Source organism: Ascaphus truei, chromosome 14 (assembly GCF_040206685.1).
Source record: "Ascaphus truei isolate aAscTru1 chromosome 14, aAscTru1.hap1, whole genome shotgun sequence".
Taxonomy (NCBI): domain Eukaryota; kingdom Metazoa; phylum Chordata; class Amphibia; order Anura; family Ascaphidae; genus Ascaphus; species Ascaphus truei.
Genome location: NC_134496.1, coordinates 52,708,281 through 52,728,613, shown reverse-complemented (window position 1 = coordinate 52,728,613; position 20,333 = coordinate 52,708,281). Strand labels below are relative to the sequence as shown.

At 48.9% G+C, this 20,333-nt stretch overlaps 1 protein-coding gene across 7 annotated transcripts in view; it reads left to right on the top strand.

Annotated features, from left to right (window-relative positions):
- Positions 1–1,067: 1,067 nt before the first annotated feature.
- TNK2 (tyrosine kinase non receptor 2) overlaps positions 1,068–20,333 on the top strand; it is a 52,693-nt gene continuing 33,427 nt past the window's right edge. The window contains exon 1 of one of the 7 annotated variants that reach the window (XM_075570999.1): positions 1,068–1,265. In XM_075570999.1, the coding sequence (XP_075427114.1) occupies positions 1,215–1,265 (51 nt within the window). In that variant the 5' untranslated portion in view covers positions 1,068–1,214. Of the gene's footprint in view, positions 1,266–9,731; positions 9,751–14,159; positions 15,941–20,333 lie in introns of those variants that run through there. The other 6 variants (XM_075571001.1, XM_075571003.1, XM_075570998.1 and 3 more) reach the window with 6 other exon arrangements.

The window sequence follows — 20,333 nt, the reverse complement described above, 5'->3', positions numbered from 1 at the left end:
AACTGCGACAGCCCCCTGCATGGTGGCTCTTCTCTCCCATACAGATGGAGGTTGTGGAAGCGCTTTATTAGTGAGCCTCTGTGCCGGCATCTTCTGCTTCTCTCCTGATCTGACACCGGCACGGAAAACACAACCGTGCACAGCACCCGCCGGGCTCCTGGCACAGCACCCGCCGGGCTCCTTGCACAGCGCCCGCCGGACTCCTGGCACAGCGCCCGCCGGGCTCCTGGCACAGCACCCGCCGGACTCCTGGCACAGCACCCGCCGGACTCCTTGCACAGCGCCCGCCGGACTCCTGGCACAGCGCCCGCCGGACTCCTGGCACAGCACCCGCCGGACTCCTGGCACAGCGCCCGCCGGACTCCTGGCACAGCGCCCGCCGGACTCCTGGCACAGCACCCGCCGGACTCCTGCCACAGCGCCCGCCGGACTCCTGGCACAGCGCCCGCCGGACTCCTGGCACAGCGCCCGCCGGACTCCTGGCACAGCACCACTGCAGTCCCGTTTCTTTTTTCCTTTCGTCAGTTGAGGGGCAGCGAGGATAACTCCATTGGCGCAATAACCTGCATTGACATTGTGGTGGGCAGCGTGCCCTCTGCTGCTGACCGGGCGCTGAGAGGAGGACACGTGCAACATGCCCATCTGCCTTATATAAGAGTGTGATGCTCCAGCCACAGTGTGACCCACACCAGGATACAGGTACAGCGGTGACAGAGGGGGCACGGCCCATGCCACACACAGAAGGTGGCATTGGGTATCTGGAGGGACGTTGAGAGAACCTCTAGCCCCTAACAATGCCCGGTCCATATATACAGGAAGATCACTCCCTGCAGGTGCATAGTAACTATGCCCGCTTAGTAGTAGCGCCCATGGTGCTATGTTTGAATAAGTCCACGTTGGCGTTGCTGATGTAAACTTGTGGCCCCTCTTGCGCTGGACGATGGGATTCCTGGCTGTGCTATGCTGCGGTAGTTTGGTTTTTGGGATAATATAGCATGGCTGCTTTGTAATGAGGTGCACGGAATATGACTCCCAAGAAGAAGAGAATGAACGGCTCCGGATTCTCCCTGAGGTTTCTTCCCCAAACTTTCTCTGGATGAGGTTTCACCAATAAAGCTTTTCTATATATTTAATTTTTTTTGCGCTACGAACTGGCGTCTGTCTCGCTGCCCCTCCGATGCCAGTCCCCCCCTGCCCAGGCATCCCAGGAGGGCATGGGGGAGAAGTCGGATTACCAGCGGCTTCCAAGCAAGGAGGATGAAGAGGTAACGCTGCACGCGCTCTGCAACGTGACACCCACTGGGTGCGCCATACTTTATTGGTGGTGGGCCGTGGGCAGGCTCACTTCAGGGTCCCATATAATAACATACAGAACTGTGTAATAAGATGCAGAGTGATAACACACAGAGATATAATAACATGCAAGGGGATGTAATAACATGCAGAATAATAACATGCAGAATAATAACATGCAGGGGGATGTAATAACATGCAGAATAATAACATGCAGAGCGATATAATAACATGCAGAATAATAACATGCAGAATAATAACACGCAGAGATATAATAACATGCAGAATAATAACACGCAGAGATATAATAACATGCAGAATAATAACACGCAGAGATATAATAACACGCAGAATAATAACACGCAGAGATATAATAACATGCAGGGGGATGTAACAACACACAGAGATGTAATAACATGCAGAATAATAACATGCAGAATAATAACACGCAGAGATATAATAACATGCAGAACTGTGTAATAAGATGCAGAGTGATAACACACAGAGATATAACATGCAGAATAATAACACGCAGAGGTATAATAACATGCAGAATAATAACATGCAGAATAATAACACGCAGAGATATAATAACATGCAGAATAATAACACGCAGGGGGATGTAATAACACACAGAGATATAATAACACGCAGGGGGATGTAATAACACACAGAGATATAATAACATGCAGAATAATAACATGCAGAGCGATATAATAACACACAGAGATGTAATAACATGCAGAATAATAACACGCAGAGATATAATAACATGCAGAATAATAACATGCAGAGCGATATAATAACACACAGAGATGTAATAACATGCAGAATAATAACACGCAGAGATATAATAACATACAGAACTGTGTAATGAGATGCAGAGTGATAACACACAGAGATATAATAACATGCAGGGGGATGTAATAACATGCAGAATAATAACACACAGAGATATAATAACATGCAGGGGGATGTAATAACATGCAGAATAATAACATGCAGAATAATAACACGCAGAGATATAATAACATGCAGAACTGTGTAATAAGATGCAGAGTGATAACACACAGAGATATAACATGCAGAATAATAACACGCAGAGGTATAATAACATGCAGAATAATAACATGCAGAATAATAACACGCAGAGATATAATAACATGCAGAATAATAACACGCAGGGGGATGTAATAACACACAGAGATATAATAACACGCAGGGGGATGTAATAACACACAGAGATATAATAACATGCAGAATAATAACATGCAGAGCGATATAATAACACACAGAGATGTAATAACATGCAGAATAATAACACGCAGAGATATAATAACATGCAGAATAATAACATGCAGAGCGATATAATAACACACAGAGATGTAATAACATGCAGAATAATAACACGCAGAGATATAATAACATACAGAACTGTGTAATAAGATGCAGAGTGATAACACACAGAGATATAATAACATGCAGGGGGATGTAATAACATGCAGAATAATAACACACAGAGATATAATAACATGCAGGGGGATGTAATAACATGCAGAATAATAACATGCAGAATAATAACATGCAGGGGGATGTAATAATAAGCTGAGTAATAACACGCAGAGCGATGTAATAACACGCAGAGCGATGTAATAACACGCAGAGCGATGTAATAACACGCAGAGCGATATAACAACACGCAGAGCGATATAACAACACGCAGAGCGATATAACAACACGCAGAGCGATATAACACGCAGAGCGATATAACAACACGCATAGCGATATAACAACACGCAGAGCGATATAACAACACGCAGAGCGATATAACAACACGCAGAGGGATATAATAACACGCAGAGGGATATAATAACACGCAGAGAGATCTAATAACACACAGAGGGATATAATAACACGCAGAGAGATCTAATAACACGCAGAGCGATCTAATAACACGCAGAGAGATATAATAACACGCAGAGCGATATAACACGCAGAGCGATGTAATAACACACACAGAGAGATATAATAACATGCAGAGGGATATAATAACACGCAGAGCGATATAATAACACGCAGAGCGATGTAACAACACGCAGAGCGATATAATAACATGCAGAGCGATATAATAACACGCAGAGCGATATAATAACACGCAGAGTGATATAATAACATGCAGAGCGATGTAATAACACGCAGAGAGATATAACAACACGCAGAGCGATTTAATAACACGCAGAGCGATATAATAACATGCAGAGGGATATAATAACATGCAGAGAGATATAATAACACACAGAGCGATATAATAACACGCAGAGGGATATAATAACATGCAGAGAGATATAATAACACACAGAGCGATATAATAACACGCAGAGGGATATAATAACGCGCAGAGATATAACAACACGCAGAGAGATCTAATAACACGCAGAGAGATATAATAACACACAGAGGGATATAATAACGCAGAGCGATATAATAACACGCAGAGCGATATAATAACACGTAGAGCGATATAATAACACGCAGAGCGATGTAATAACATGCAGAGCGATGTAATAACACAGGGATATAATAACGCAGAGCGATATAATAACACGCAGAGCGATGTAATAACACACACAGAGGGATATAATAACACGCAGAGCGATACGTTGCAGGAAAGGTTCCCCTTTATCAAGTAAGGACATTTAATCCTAAAATGTTGTGATATTTTATTTAATCTATGAGGTGAAACAATGTATCAATCCTTTGTGACAGAACAGGTTGCATTGTAAAATGATACTGAGTATCGGGTATTAAGAGCATGCAGTAGGATAATGTATTAAATGTATCAAACTCTGCATTTTGGAGTTTAGCTGGACGATTGTCCCTGTATTAGGGAGTGGGGGACAGTGGGGGAATGGGAGAGAGGGGGGGACAGTGGATGTCAGCAGCTGTTTTTTGGGGAGAACCCTAGTGATGGGAAGGGGTGTTTGTACTCGGCAGAGGGGCTTGGGGTGATATACTCGTTAGGGGCTTGGGGTGATATACTCGTTAGGGGCTTGATGTTATATACTCGTTAGGGGCTTGGGGTGATATACTCGTTAGGGGCTTGGGGTGATATACTCGTTAGGGGCTTGGGGTGATATACTCGTTAGGGGATTGGGGTTATATACTCGTTAGGGGCTTGGGGTTATATACTCGTTAGGGGCTTGATGTTATATACTCGTTAGGGGCTTGGGGTTATATACTCGTTAGGGGCTTGGGGTTATATACTCGTTAGGGGATTGGGGTTATATACTCGTTAGGGGCTTGGGGTTATATACTCGTTAGGGAATTGGGGTTATATACTCGTTAGGGGCTTGGGGTGATATACTCGTTGGGGGCTTGGGGTTATATACTCATTAGAGGCTTGGGGTGATATACTCGTTGGGGGCTTGGGGTGATATACTCGTTAGGGGCTTGGGGTGATATACTCGTTAGGGGCTTGGGGTGATATACTCGTTGGGGGCTTGGGGTGATATACTCGTTAGGGGCTTGGGGTGATATACTCGTTAGGGGCTTGGGGTTATATATTCGTTAGGGGCTTGGGGTGATATACTCGTTAGGGGCTTGGGGTTATATACTCGTTAGGGGCTTGGGGTTATATACTCGTTGGGGGCTTGGGGTGATATACTTGTTAGGGGCTTGGGGTGATATACTCGTTAGGGGCTTGGGGTGATATACTCGTTGGGGGCTTGGGGTGATATACTCGTTGGGGGCTTGGGGTGATACACTCGTTAGGGGCTTGGGGTTATATACTTGTTAGGGGATTGGGGTGATATACTCGTTGGGGGCTTGGGGTGATATACTCGTTAGGGGCTTGGGCCTTTACCCTCCTCCATGCTAGGCAGAAGCAAACCGAGCACTTCCCCCTCTTCCCCGCGAGAGAATCCGGATACTAACATTATTCTGCCCTGGTTGCCAGCGGTTTCCATGGTAACTCTGCAGTTGCCATTTATTGTTTGGTTGATGCTTTTGCAGCGACGGCCAATCAGTGAACAGTTTGATGTGTGGTCACATGGCGCTGATGTCTTTAACTCTTTACTGCCAGAGGGGCATGAAACTCATTGCTTTTCCCTGTGTGTGTGTGTTATGAGTACCAGTGTGTTTCCCCGTGTCTATGTACGAGTGCTAATATATACTTTTGTGCGTGTTTACGTGTGTGTGTATATATGTATGTATATATATATAATATATATATAATATATACATACATACATACACATTTGCAGTCAAACTCTGGACTTCAGTTTCTAAAGCTTTATGCAATTGTTGCGCTTTAAAGTGCCGTTTTTCCTAATTAATGTAAATTTGCTAATAAGTGTGTGTGTGTGTGTGTGTGTGTGTGTGTGTGTGTGTGTGTGTGTGTGTGCGTGTGTGTGTGTGTGTGTCCTGCCCTCTCTCCTCACTGCAGTGGCGTGTGCACTGAATATAAATCAGTCTGAGTAGCACACCCCTCCCCCTCATCGCCGCCTTAACCCTTTCTCTCCTAAAGCTGGGCGTATTCTCACCTGATCCGTGAGGAAACGTTTCTCTTTTTACTTTGGTTTTACAAACTTCACTGCCAGAACTTTCCGGAGGTTTTTTGTTAGTAGAATATTACTTGTGCAGCTCTTGTGTTGTGAGACGGCCCATGTCGTGTGCTGCTAAGCGCTCTGGCAGTGAACGGGTTAAAGCAGCCACAATGTCAGTTTTGTGACCCGATCTCCGAAGCTTTGGACTCAATGCAGCTCTGTGTTTGTTCGGTAAACATCATATACTGTTATAGAAATCTTTCTGTTCTGACCCAGGGTGTTTGGGAGGCACATCCCCACGTGTAGTGGTCCTGGAAACATGAACGGTCTTCATAGATTAAATGGTACTGTACAGAGCTTTCGAAACCTCACAGGTCTCTTCTTCACATGTACAGAGCTTTCCAAACCTCACGGGTCTCTTCTTCACATGTATAGAGCTTTCCAAATCTCACAGTTGTCTTCTTCACATGTACAGATCTTTCAGAACCTCACAGGTCTCTTCTTCACGTATACAGAGCTTTCCAAACCTCACAGGTCTCTTCTTCACATGTTTAGAGCTGTTAGTATTTGGTAAACATCATGAATAAGCCTAACTGACTTTGCCCAAACTTCAATTGACAATACCTCCCCAACTGGGGTACTGGGGTGTTCCCTGGTGCCCCTTGAGAGCCCGTAGGTTTCCCACAAAATTGGCTGGGAAACCTCTGTTGTGTTAGTAAAGATAAAGAACTCCCTTAAGTGTTCACTTAGCTCATGTGTTACTGAGCGGTTATTTAATAGCGAGTCATTTAATTTCCAGAGAGGCCTTACTCATACGGGGCAATATGTTTCAATGTGCATGACCTGACCGTGTCATCGAACTGCTCGTAGCAGAAATGACCGAGTCTATGAATATATAAGCGATTCTGGAATAAATTTGATGAGGGGTTGAGTAAAAAGTACAGTCCCTTTCTTTTGGGTGTTTCTATCTCCATATGTCGCATAATGACCATATCTTGGACACGTTTGGGTGTGGGAGTGTCTGGGGGCTTTGCACGTTCGGAGTTTTTCATCGCAACGTTAAAGCCGGGTCACAAACATTATTGACGGGCTTTCCCTCTGCAAACTCTGACAGCAGGGAGAGGATTCTCTGGAAGAATTGGCATGGCCCACGGGTCGGAGGGTAAACGGCCGCTAAAGACACTTGTGTAGAACCAATGTTACAGATTCAGAAACAGGTACCGTCCCCCTTTATCGGAAGCACTCTCGTCTCAGAGGAATGAAACTGATTTGCGAATTAGAACGGCCACCCCTCTTTTTTTACCAGATGCCGACGCGTAGAAGGCGGTTGGAAAGACCCTGTTAGTGAATCTGGGCTGACCTCTGAAGTGTGTTTCCTGTTCAAATACTGTATAGCCATTTTGTGTTTCTTGGGGTTATTAAGCCCGTTTAACGTAGCTAGCTTAAGCATCTAGTATCAACATTTCTACTTAATGAGCATTTACAATAAACTGTATAAAACATTTTTTGGGGGTATCTTTTCTACCAGTGTTTTTCTTGTTACAACATAGGGAATGGTGGGGGGATAAAGAGCCTTCGTAGGACACATCAGGAGAGATAAGAGGACTGGGGCAACCCAGTGAGGGGAAATACCCTCTGGGCAGGGGTTCCTTTTTTCCCTTTAAAATTAAAATGGAGTGAGGCTGCACCAAGGGGTCGGGGACTGGGTAATGGGGGGGGGGGGGGAAGTGGTAAGGAAAGCACCCCCAAAACAAACCCAACACACTTCAACTGCAAGTATTATAAGGTGTCTATCCCTCTTCTCTCCGTCACAGAACGAGGTTTGGGAACGCTGTGAACTTGTGATCCAACTTCGGTCACCGACGAGGCAAACGGGCCTCCCTCTTCTCCCGGGCAGGGAAGTAGTAAAGTCCTTCAATTCTATATATTCTTTACATTTTCCCAGTGCCCTCTTTTGGGCGCCCGCATTTTTTGCATTGTCCAGCAATCGGTCCCCAGGGCCTGCCTGGCTCTCGGCCTGTTCTCTATGCTTAGGTTTCTTTGGGGTCGTCTTTGTCGTTCACACCAGTCCCCGAGAAGTAGGGTCTGGACTTCTAGCCGTTTGGGGGGAGTTTGTTCTGCTTTTCCACCTCCAGGTCTGTTAGCGCTTCATCTCCCATTTGTGGTTTTTTTCTGTTATGGTGGCTCCATTGTGCCATATCATTAGCTTGAATCCCCCCCCACCCCCCCCTCGCACTGTGTTTTCTGTCTAAGTAACACTTTTACCGGCAGCTAGAAAAAGCCATCAGGGCGAAACCCGTATCCTCGGCGCTGCGCTGTAGGGCGGGGGGGATAGTGTTGCAGACACTTTCTAAGTCTCTGGACATCTTATCTTGTAACATTTGGGATCCGAGATACAATTAAAGACACCTGATCTGATTGTCTCTCAGACGTTTGGTAGCAAAGTTGGATCAGTCAGTCTGGATCTGGTTCTGGTGTCCCCCATAAACCACCGAAGGTTTGGGTCTGGTGATGGTAAGAATGGCCTCTCTCAACATGAAGTTGTGGACTCTGAGGGTGACCTCTCTTGTTATTTTGGGGTCTGCTTGTTTTGGCCCTAGAGCTCTCTGCACCCTATCCTGAATCCGTTTTTCTTCCGGGATTTCTGGGACTAGAGATTTAAAGAGCCCCTGAATAAACCTCTCCAGTGCCTCGGGAGAGTCTCGGTTATTTCCATATCCTCCCGGGCTTCAGTAAGGGATTATATTATTATTATTATTATATTACTGATTTCAGGCTCCTTATCTCCTGATCTGAGATAATCTCATCTTCCAGTCTCTGGATTTCCTGTGCTTTCTGCCCTTCTCCCTCCACTAACACTCTGTTATTTTAAAGGTGGTCCATTAAACCACGTTTTGTGGTAGGCGTGGCTCTTTCCTGCACCTCCGAGTCGGCCTGGATCCTCGTGGCGCTGCCATTTTCTGTCTGCTCCCGCTGGTCCCGTTTTCTAAATAACTCTGCTACTTCTTTTGAGGGTTGTTTGTTTGATTTTTTTTGGGGGGGGGGCACCTTGCTGGGGTATTCGGCCGTTAGCCGGACCCTTTTCAGCGCCGTTCCGAGGATTGTGCCTTAAAATGTTGATCCTAAGTGCCAGGGATCAGCGGAGCTCTCCTCCTAGGCGGCCATCCTGGATCTGTGCCACGCGCCTCTCTCCTCACAGGTCGCTTCTTCATGTGAACAGAGCTTTCCAAACCTCTCAGGTCTCTTCTTCACGTGTTCAGATCTTTCCAAACCTAACAGTTCTCTTCTTCACGTGTTCAGAGCTTTCCAAACCTCACAAGTCTCTTTTATCTTCACACGTACAGAGCTTTCCATACCTGACAGGTCTCTTCTTCTACTTGTACATATAAAGAAGTTGAAGAAGAGACCCATGAGGTTTGGATATTTCTGTACACTGTAATTTCATCCATGTGGAACTCTCTTGTCTATTAAAAGGTAGTGCAACCTCCTACAAATCTATACATAGCCTCTTAAATCAATGACACGTTTATACTTCCTCTGCCAAATTGTTTTACATACTGTACATCTGTATTTATCACCCCCTCCCACCAGCAAAACAGGAGCAAGGAACAGTGCTAGAGTTATCCATTCAATATTGTGTCACCCCAGGTTTGCACCAACCCCACAGGTTCGATGGTTCAGGCCTGTCAGTTATGAAGGGGTTAAGGGGCAGGGGTGTAGGGTAGAGCCCTAATTTCCGGTTTCTGGCCCCGCTGAGACCTTCGCAGGCAAATACTAAGTGTCACATGTGCGTGAGAAGGACGGGAGATCCCCAGGAAGGGGATGTGTGTGCGTACAGTAGAAAAAGTAAACTCGTCACTTCTTCATTGCTCGACAGACCCGCGGGGGACCCTGTACATGGACGGGGCGAGAGGTAAGTGCCCCTGATGTACGTATAACAGAAGAGGGTGAGGGGTATGTTTCTTCGGCCACCTCAGCTGCTCATTCTCCTACCGGCTGGAACTCACACCCTATTAGCTCCTTGGGGCTTTCTTGCATATTTGGTATAGCCATATTTATACCCAGGGTCGCCACCACGGAGACTACGGGGTTTGGCCACGAATCTCCGGGCTACGGGTTTACCAAGTAAACCTCCGGGTGTCGGCGGGTGTCGGCGGCGTCCTCCTGGCATCCGCTGCGTCCTCCCGGCGTCTCCCCCTGCAACTACTGCCGATATGGCTGCGCGGCGTCAAATGGTGCCACGTTGCCATGCCGATGGGAACGCTACGTGACGTAACAGCATCACGTGACACCCATTGCCATGACAACGAGATGCTACGAGACCCCACGCGATGCCTAGACGCCACAAGACGTCCCGATGTCATGGCAACTTGGTGCCATTTGACGCCTGGCAGAGACATCCGGAGGATGCCGGGAGACGCCGCTGAAGGTAAGCTCTACATTTAAAAAAAACAAATCTCCGGTGGGGCTTCAGTAGAAGGTGTTTGCATCTGTTTATATCCCACGCACGCTCGAATTCCCTCACTGTATTAGCCAGTACCACCTCTGCTGGGAGTCTGTTCCACGCATCCACCACCCTTTCCGTGAAGAAATACTTCCTCACATTCCCCTTAGGCTGCGCATATGGTGACGGCGACAGCGGCGCGACGTCGAAACAAATGCATTGCCGCCGTTGCGTGCGCTTATAGTAAGCGCGGAGTGACGGCTTGGTCGCGATCGCTGGAAGTCATCTCAATTTGATTTTTCCAGCGACCGCAGCCTGACGTCGCGTCGCCGGCACTATAAGCGCAGCCTGACATCGCGTCGCCGGCACTATAAGCGCAGCCTGACATCGCGTTGCCGGCACTATAAGCGCAGCCTGACATCGCGTCGCCGGCACTATAAGCGCATCCTGACATCGCGTTGCCGGCACTATAAGCGCAGCCTGGCGTCGCGTTGCCGGCACTATAACCATGGCATGACGTCGCGGCGCCGGCACTATAAGCGCATCCTGGCATCGCGTCGCCGGCACTATAAGCGCATCCTGGCGTTGCGTTGCCGGCACTATAAGCACGGCATGACATCGCGTTGCCGGCACTATAAGCGCAGCCTGACGTCGCGTCGCCGGTACTATAAGCGCAGCATGACGTCGCGTCGCCGGCACTATAAGCGCAGCCTGACGTCGCGTCGCCGGCACTATAAGCGCAGCCTGACGTCGCGGCGCCGGCACTATAAGCGCATCCTGGCATCGCGTCGCCGGCACTATAAGCGCATCCTGGCATCGCGTCGCCGGCACTATAAGCGCATCCTGGCGTCGCGTTGCCGGCACTATAAGCACGGCATGACTTTGCGTCGCCGGCACTATAAGCGCAGCCTGACGTCGCGTCGCCGGCACTATAAGCGCAGCCTGACGTCGCGTCGCCGGCACTATAAGCACGGCATGACGTCGCGTCGCCGGCACTATAAGCGCATCCTGGCGTCGCGTTGCCGGCACTATAACCATGGCATGACGTCGCGTCGCCGGCACTATAAGCACGGCCTGACGTCGCGTCGCCGGCACTATAAGCGCAGCCTGACGTCGCGCTGCCGGTACTATAACCATGGCATGACGTCGCGTCGCCGGCACTATAAGCACGGCATGACGTCGCGTCGCCAGCACTATAAGCGCGGCCTTAGCTGTCACCCTTCAGAGTCAGAGAATGATCTTGTTCCTACACTCCTCTCTCTTTGGAAAATGCTTCCCCCCTGTACTTTGTCGAAAAACTTTATATATGTGAAAGTTTCTATCATAGATATACCACATAAAATGGAGGTTTATATCCCCAGCATGACGCGGACCAATAGGAAGCCTTGAAGCGTCCCATTGGCACACGAGATATTTTTAAACCTCCACTGTTTCCCACCTATATAAAAAAAATGGGATCGATATAGGGCCATTAATCCTGTATCCTGCCTTTTTTTTTTTGTGGCACAAGTACATAATTTTGCACTTTCTTGCCATTAAATTGCTGTTGCCGCACTCTTGACCATTCCTCTAATCTACCTAAATGGTCAGCCATTTTATTTACCCCTGGAGTGTCAACCCTGTTATAGATCTTTGAGGCATCTGCAGAAAGACACTTTCACCTCCAAACCATGTTGTAATGCCCCTAATAAAGATATTGAAGAGCGCCGGTCCCAGTACGGATCCCTGACGCACTTCACCGACGCGCGCTTCACAACCTGCGTCGCTTTCTTCTTCGAGGGAATATACATAATGTACAAATTCCTGAGGCTCCTTCACCGACGCGCGCTTCACAACCTGCGTCGCTTTCTTCGAGGGAATATACATAAGGTACAAATTCCTGAGGCTCCTTCACCGACGCGCGCTTCACACCCAGCGTCGCTTTCTTCTTCGAGGGAATATACACAAGGTACAGATCGCTGAGGCTCCTTCACCGATGCGCGCTTCACAACCTGCATCGCTTTCTTCTTCGAGGGAATATACATAAGGTACAAATTCCTGAGGCTCCTTCACCGACGCGCGCTTCACACCCAGCGTCGCTTTCTTCTTCGAGGGAATATACACAAGGTACAGATCGCTGAGGCTCCTTCACCGACGCGCGCTTCACACCCAGCGTCGCTTTCTTCTTCGAGGGAATATACACAAGGTACAGATCGCTGAGGCTCCTTCACTGACGCGCGCTTCACACCCAGCGTCGCTTTCTTCTTCGAGGGAATATACATAAGGTACAAATTCCGGAGGCTCCTTCACCGACGCGCGCTTCACACCCAGCGTCGCCTTCTTCGGGGGAATATGCACAAGAACCCTATTGGATTTGAAAGGTTTGTGCTTGATCATTTCACCCAGAACCCTAATAACGATCTCTTAAAACAGGGGGGCTCAACTCCAGTCCTCAAGTCACCCCAACAGGTGAGGTTTCTAGGATATCCCTGCTTCAGCACAGGTGGCTCAGTCTTTGACTGAGCCACTGATTGAGCCACCTGTGCTGAAGCAGGGATATCCTGGAAACCGCACCTGTTGGGTAACTTGTGTTGTACCTAAAAGCAGCTCTGCAGCCTGTAACTCCTGCAGTGCCATGCGTTGCGGAGCCCCACCCCCCAGCAGTGAGGGGTTATAACTGGCGGCTCTCCTGATAACATGGCAGTCTGAAGGACGTGTTGGGATGAATGGATGTCCGCTCGTAGGTGTGAGTTTATGTTTAGCGTGGGAACGACGGCCTCCCGTTATGATCTGCTCAGGAATTCGCTGTTAAAGGCGCAGTCTCTCGTATACCGAGCCCGAATGAAATTATTACCGGACACCTGCTTGGAATGGGTTTCAATTTGTGGGGATAGAAAAAAAAATGGCTGCCATTTTCACGCAAAAAAGAATGGTTTTCAGTGCTTAATGATGTGTATTGGAGTCTTTAGGATACATTTTTAAAGGAATCCGTCAGCGTGGAATATTGTTCTAAGTATTGTCTGTTGTATTAAATAAAAAATAATAAAAATAAGTGTTTTTTTTCCCCATTCAAAACCCCATTTTATTTTCATGTTGCGAGAGTCAGAATTCATTGGGAAATCTTATTTTTTGTGACTTTTTTTAATGATGCTCTTTTCTTAGAACTTCTTGTGCCGCTCTGTCCGGCCTTACAAATACCCCTCCCGAGCCCCTCTAAATATATCTTAAAGGAGCAGTTCTCCTCTGGGCCCCTCTGTTTTTTTGACATGGGTTGGACGCAGGGTGTCGCCGGGGCTGGGACTCAGTTCATTTCAGCTTCCTAAGATACGTAACAGAGAGGGTCCCGCCGGCACTGCCTTTGAGGTTTAACACCCGTGCGTCACGCAGGCCAATAGGAAGCTGCGACAGATGATTTTGGCGTGTGTGGTGTAATATATTTAAACCCCCATTTTGGGGACAGCGCGGGCGCCGTTTCTTGCGCTGCTCTGTGACACAAACGTACACACATCCGATTGTATTCAAATAAATGAGAATTCTTTTCTGTGAAGTCAATATGAATTGTTTCAAGAATGTGTCCGTAAAAATTCCCACAGTATATATTCCTATATAGTATGGTACCGCACGCTATACGGTCATTATGAAACGCTTTGCGTCCCACAAGGAGAAAAGCGCTATATGAAATAAAGTTAGTATTATTAATAAGAAAAAAATAAAAACCCCACAAACTGCTGGATTTACACGCGAGTCATTTCAGTTCCTGTGGTAATCTACTTTTGGGACTTGCTGCACCTTCTTTAACCCCCCTGATGCCAGAACAGCAAAGCGATGGCAGCCACCCTGGCAGTGCAGGGGTTAAGGGGATGTTGACAGATGAGAGAGAGAGAGGGGGGGACTGTTTTAAAGCTCAGTGGAGGCTCCCACAGGAAATTAACTCTCCATCCTGCAGTTAAATGTGACCCTTTGGCTCTGGTTCAAACAGTAACGCATGTGAACACCACAGACTGTGTGTAGAGGGGCAGTCTGCAGAACCCGGAGAGAGAGGGCTGTGCTTCTAGGAACCAGCCCCTCTCCCTGCTGGGTGAGCGGTCAGCGGGGCGCAGTGAGGGCCCGCGCCTGGGAAAGTGGTCTCCCTGTGGGTTTAGAAGAGGACAGCAGACGCAGCAGAGGGATCCCACTCCGAGCTCGGCCTGCAGCCCCTCCAGTAATTGTTCTAAACACAGGATCCCAGGATTACGGACCTCGTCCTTCGGTTCTTTATTTTGGGCTGTGCTTCCCCTGGCAGTGTACCGAATATCAGAGCGCGTACACAACCCATGAAAGAGAGGACCAGCGCAGTGAGCCTCTAAACTAACGTGCTCGCGGTCTAACTTTGTGCTCCTGAAGTATCTCACAGAGCTGGCACTGGATCTCCCACATGTAAGGCCAGCTCCCTTTGCTCTAGGCCCCTGTTTTGCACGTCCGGCTTTGGTGTTATTAGCGTCGCTCCCTCTGGCAGTCCAAACGGGCTGAGGAAAAGCCATCCGGGCCACCGTGGCACCTCTGCGCCCCGAGACGTGACCGTTAGCCCAGGAGAAAGATGGTGTCGGTGCCTCTGCCAGGAAATGTAGCATGTGCCTGGCATTCCAGCGCAGACTTGTGGAATGTAACATGGATAAAGTAACACGGTGAATCCGGTCCCTGCGGTCACTTCTCGTGCGTTCGGTTTTAGGATTCCACTGATCTGTCAGTGTACTATTTTTTTTTAACACTGGAATCTGACGACGACATTTCTGACCGGATAATGTTTAATAGACAGAGAAGGATAATGTTTAATAGACAGAGAAGGATAATGTTTATAACCTCTTGGTTTCCGTCTCCAGTTTTGTTGCTATTTTCTTCTGTTTGTACAAAATCTGTTTGCCACATTTAGTCTTTTGGACTGAATTAAAAATAGCCGCTTTTCATCTGGGAAACAAAAAAGTTTTTTTTTTTGCAAATGAAATGGTAAAACTCGGATAGTTTCCCGGAGGATCCGCGGAAAGAGAAAGACCGAGCATCCAGAATGTGCAGGGTCCCTGCTGGGTTTGTAACTCCTGGAGTGTCCCCCAACGCGGCAGATCTTGTTCCCCGGATTATCCGTTTCCTTTTGCTATATTTGGGTGGAAAGCCTCATTTGTGGCTAACTGAACACAGAAACCCTTTTCCAACCTTTCACGATCAGCCATTTTTCGTGCACTTGGCTATTTTTTCTTTCCTTTTAAAGACCATTTTTGTGGCTCTGAATATTTTCCGTTGTATTTAAAGGAGGGGAAGAACTTTTTTATGCAAAGACCGGAGCACGCCTGGGAACCCCTCAAGATACCTGTCCCCGTCTCCGAGCGACTCAGACGCCGGCCTCCTGCCTGCCCGCGCTGGCCTCGTCTCCCTCTCCCCTCCCCAGTAAGGACATGCATTGGGTGACTGGCGGGGCATCGCTCATCCACAAGCAGAAGCTGAGATCGGAGGATGTCCCCTCTCGGCGCCTCTGCTCCCGGCTGCTAAATCCCTGAGGGTCTCCCATCTCCAGGGACCCGCTTCCTTTTTGAGCAAGGCAGAGGTTTTGTGCGCAGTGTTGCTTCTGTGCGCGAGCGGCGCAGAGATGAAGCGGTTACAGGCCTGGAAGAATTCCCTGCCCTTTCTGTCCCGTTTTAACATTTACAAAGTAAGTATGCACGATTCTGCCAAGCGGATCAGAGCTGCAGCATATACTGTTATTTAGAGGGGGGGTAATGTGGGAAAATCCTTCCCAGCTGAAGGAGTAGCAGGTGCATGGAACAGTCGCCCAGCAGAGGGGGTGGTAAATACAGCCAAGTAATGGAAGACGGAGTGGCCAACACTTTGCAAAACATTGGTTTTTGGTGACAGATTAGGGAGCCCTGTGGGATTGGGAGGGGTACAGCCTTAGATGTGGAATGATTTAGGGAGTGAGAGGAAGCAAAATGTTTGGTTGGCGGTGCCAAATGGTCCTAATGCACTATTGCTTTTGAAGTTTGTCCTTGAGTGGGTTGCCGGCTCTGTACTTCCTGAATGTATAGCGAACACAATACTGAGCCAGAAACCAAGCTCATGCTGACATGTCCCTTACTCTGTATGCCCTAAACCAACACGCAGCTGTATGCGATACTTGCATCAACAGGCCAAGCTATAGGGCAGAGTGGCCAACTCCAGTCCTCAAGGGCCACCAACAGGTCAGGTTTTCAGGATATTCCTGCTTCAGCACAGGTAGCGCAGTGTTTGACTGAGCCGAAGATTGTGCTGAAGCAGGGATATCCCTAAAACCTGGCCTGTTATTGGCCCTTGAGGACCGGAGTTGGCTGCCCCTGCTATAGGAAATCCCTGTTAAAATGGATTGGAAGCTTCAGGTGTTTTTCTGCCCGCTGGGAGAACATTGATATTTAAACCAGTAATACCCCAAAATCAGTTTAATTGATTTGTTTAGTTGAATGACTACAAATGTCAGGGTAGTCTCAGCACGGGGAGCCCCCCGCACTCCGAATATATCCCACCCGGGGTAAAAACAGACTTCCTGGAAACTGTGCTGACCCCCCACCATTTGTATTTCTCTAAAACTCGGGGACAAACGCGTGGAGCATCTCTGGATAGGGTGGGACATAAAGAAGGAGAAAGTGGAGCGCGTGGGGGCCGGTGTCAGGGGTGCGGATACACTGGGGGGTGTTTCTATTTATACATTGTATCTGTCCTGAAAATCTGCAGGATCCCCCCCATCTCCCCTCCCTCCCCCTCTCCCCTCCCTCCCCTCCCTCCCCCTCTCTCCTCCCCCTCCCCACCCGGTATACAAGGCACAGATACAACCAGAAATACTGCCCATTGTGTTTCATTATAAAGCAGAATAAAGCCCAGAAACTGCTGTTTCAGGCCTCGCACACACTGATCTCAGCCACTACTCCACATTACCGGGGATTTCACCGTTTGCTGGTTAAGCCCGGTGTCCTGGGATGTCCGTGTTTGTTAATGTGACTTCTCTCGTTGGTCTCTCTGTCCGGTGTATCTTGCATCGCGTTGGGTGTTTGGGGATGGAATACACACAGCGGCTGTCAGTCCCACTCATGGCAGCAGTAACAATTCTTTAAAGTGGGGAACCGAGTGTTCCACAGACCCGGGGAAAGTCCCTGTTTGGCCACATGCTGTGTAGCAGCTTCCCAGAGCTGGAGAAGGGTTCAGCGCCATACAATGAATCTTCTCCAGTGTCGGGAAGCTGCACCATTCCCTTGTCATCTCCGGCCCGGCGCTCACCATGGCTGCAATACTACTTATACACACCCAAAAAACTGTGATTACAGGTATACCCCGCATTAGCGTACGCAATGGGACCGGAGCATGTATGTAACTATGTAACAAAGGCATACCCCGCATTAACGTACGCATATATACATACATACCCCGCATTAACGTACGCATATATACATACATACCCCGCATTAACGTACGCATATATACATACATACCCCGCATTAACGTACGCAATGGGATCGGAGCATGTATGTAAAGCGAAAATGTACTTAAAGTGAAGCACTACCTTTTTCCTACTTATCGATGCATGTACTGTACTGCAACCGTCATATACGTGCATAACTGGTGTAAATAACGCATGTGTAACAGGCTCTATAGTCTCCCCGCTTGCGCACAGCTTCGGTGCAGGTAGGGAGCCGGTATTGCTGTTCAGGGCGTGCTGACAGGCGCATGCGCGAGCTGCCGTTTTCCTATTGGGCGATATGTACTTACTCGCGAGTGTACTTAAAGTGAGTGTCCTTAAACCGGGGTATGCCTGTATATTCCTAGACCTTCTCTCCCATCACATAGCACTTTAGCAGGAAACAAAGAATCACAGTAGACATCACAAAGAAAGGTTTTTTATGAGAGTCCATCAGAAACGTGTGTTTATTTGGAATAGGACATTGCCCATTACCCATGTATATCCCGGAGCCCTTTATAGAAGCATTTTCTAAGCCCCCGTTAGCGTGCGTTAAATCCGAAATCTTGTCCGCCTGGTCGCGCTGCTGAGATTGCCAAAACGTGGAGGGAACGCCGGCCTTTTATCCCCTTTATTTATATTCCCAGCACGGCCATGGGACGTTGACGTATCGGACAGATAAACGTGTTTTTCACGGAGGCTTCATCTGAATCTCATTCGGCTGCAAATTCTTCATTTGTCTAGTTTCTCCCTGATGAATGTTCCCTCGGTCAGTGTCAGTGGGAGATGAGGGGATGGTTCCTGTAGGATTTGTCACATGTTCTATGGCATTAAAGAAAACATCCCCAAGAGCGAAAGGATTGATTTATTATAAATAAATCTGGTGCTGTTCCCTTGAATCACTGCGCTGCCACATTTTGCAATGCAGCACCGGCACCGCTTGCGTTGAAGGGTTAATGGACGTGAAGCAAAGTCCAAAATGTTCTACAGAAATATTGTACAATCCCGGCAGCTTTTTATTGTAAGGAAATAAGAGATATATATATATTTATATATATAATATATATTCGGAGTGTTCCCTCTCTTGGGTAAAAGTACAGCGAGCCTTATAACGGGTTCCCTGGTGTCTGCAAGCAATGCGATCGTGCACAGTACCACTGCTTTTCTAACGGCAACAAGCACGGCTCCGAGCCCATGACAGCTGGCAGTGTGCAGACAGCGCGAGAATCCGCCCGCCTGCAGCATTCCTCAGGGACATGGGAGCACCCTACAGGGGCGAGAGATATTTAGCAAACTCGGGTCAACCCTTCTTTGGGTCGCTCTGCTTTTCTAGCCCCCTCCTCCTTTTCCCCCCATCTCTTCCCCCCCATCCTCCCTCCTCTTCACCCCCCTCTCCGGCCACCCCTCCTCCCTCCCCCTCCTCTTCCCCCCCATCCTCCTCTTCACCCCCCTCTCTGGCCCCCCCTCCTTTCCCCCCCTCCTCTTCCAATCCAACCTCCTTCCTCTTCCTCCCTCTCCTCTTCCCCCCCCATCTTCCCTCCTCTTCACCCCCCATCCTCCCTGTTCACCCCCCTCTCCGGCTCCCCCTCTTCCCTCCTTTCGCCCCCCTCCTCTTCCCCCCATTCTCCCTCCTCTACACCCCTCTCTCCTTTCCCCCCCCTCCTCTTCCCCCCATTCTCCTTCCTCTTCCTCCCCCTCCTCTTCACCCCCCTCTCCGGCCCCCCCTCCTCCCTCCTTTCCCCCCTCCCTCCTTCCCCCCCATCCTCCCTCCTCTTCACCCCCCCTCTCCAGCCCCCCTTCCTCCCTCCACTCCCCCCTCTCCTCCCTCTTCACCCCCCTCTCCGGCCCCCCTCCTCTTCCCCCCCCTCCTCCCTCACCCCCCCTCTCTACCCCCTCCATTTCCCCCATTTTTAGTTTAGGAAACTTGCCTTTCCCTTTTCATTCTGTTACTGTGTATGTCCTGCCTTCTCCGCTCCCTCTGACTGTCAATGGATTTATATAGGGGAGAATAACAATACATTACAGGGGTAAGCGCCTGGTTAACTCAGTAAACATAGCCAGAAAGGAGTGACTACCCTAAAGAGCTGGCAATCTAACAGACATTAGGAGTATATGCGGGTGCATTAGGGGTGTCAATGTTAACTAGAGCGGGTGACCACTACCTTCTGCACCCCTCATTTTGCCTCCTGACCAATTCACTTATTTCCCTCTGACCCCTCTCTCTCCCTCTGCCTACCTCACCCTCTCTGCCTCCCTCTCACCCTCTCTGCCTCACCTCTCACCCTCTCTGCCTGACCTCTCACCCTCTACCTCCCTCTCACCCTCTCTGCCTCCCTCTCACCCTTTTTGCCTCCCTCACACTCTCTGCTGCCCTCTCACCCTCTCTGCTGCCCTCTCATCCTCTCTACCTCCCTCTCACCCTCTCTGCCTCCCTCTCACCCTCTCTGCCTCCCTCTCACCCTCTGTCACCCTTTCGGCCTCCCTCTCACCCTCTCGGCCTCCCTCTCACCCTCTCGGCCTCCCTCTCACCCTCTCTACCTCCCTCTCACCCTCTCTACCTCCCTCTCACCCTCACTGCCTCCCTCTCACCCTCTCTGCCTCCCTCTCACCCTCTCTGCCTCCC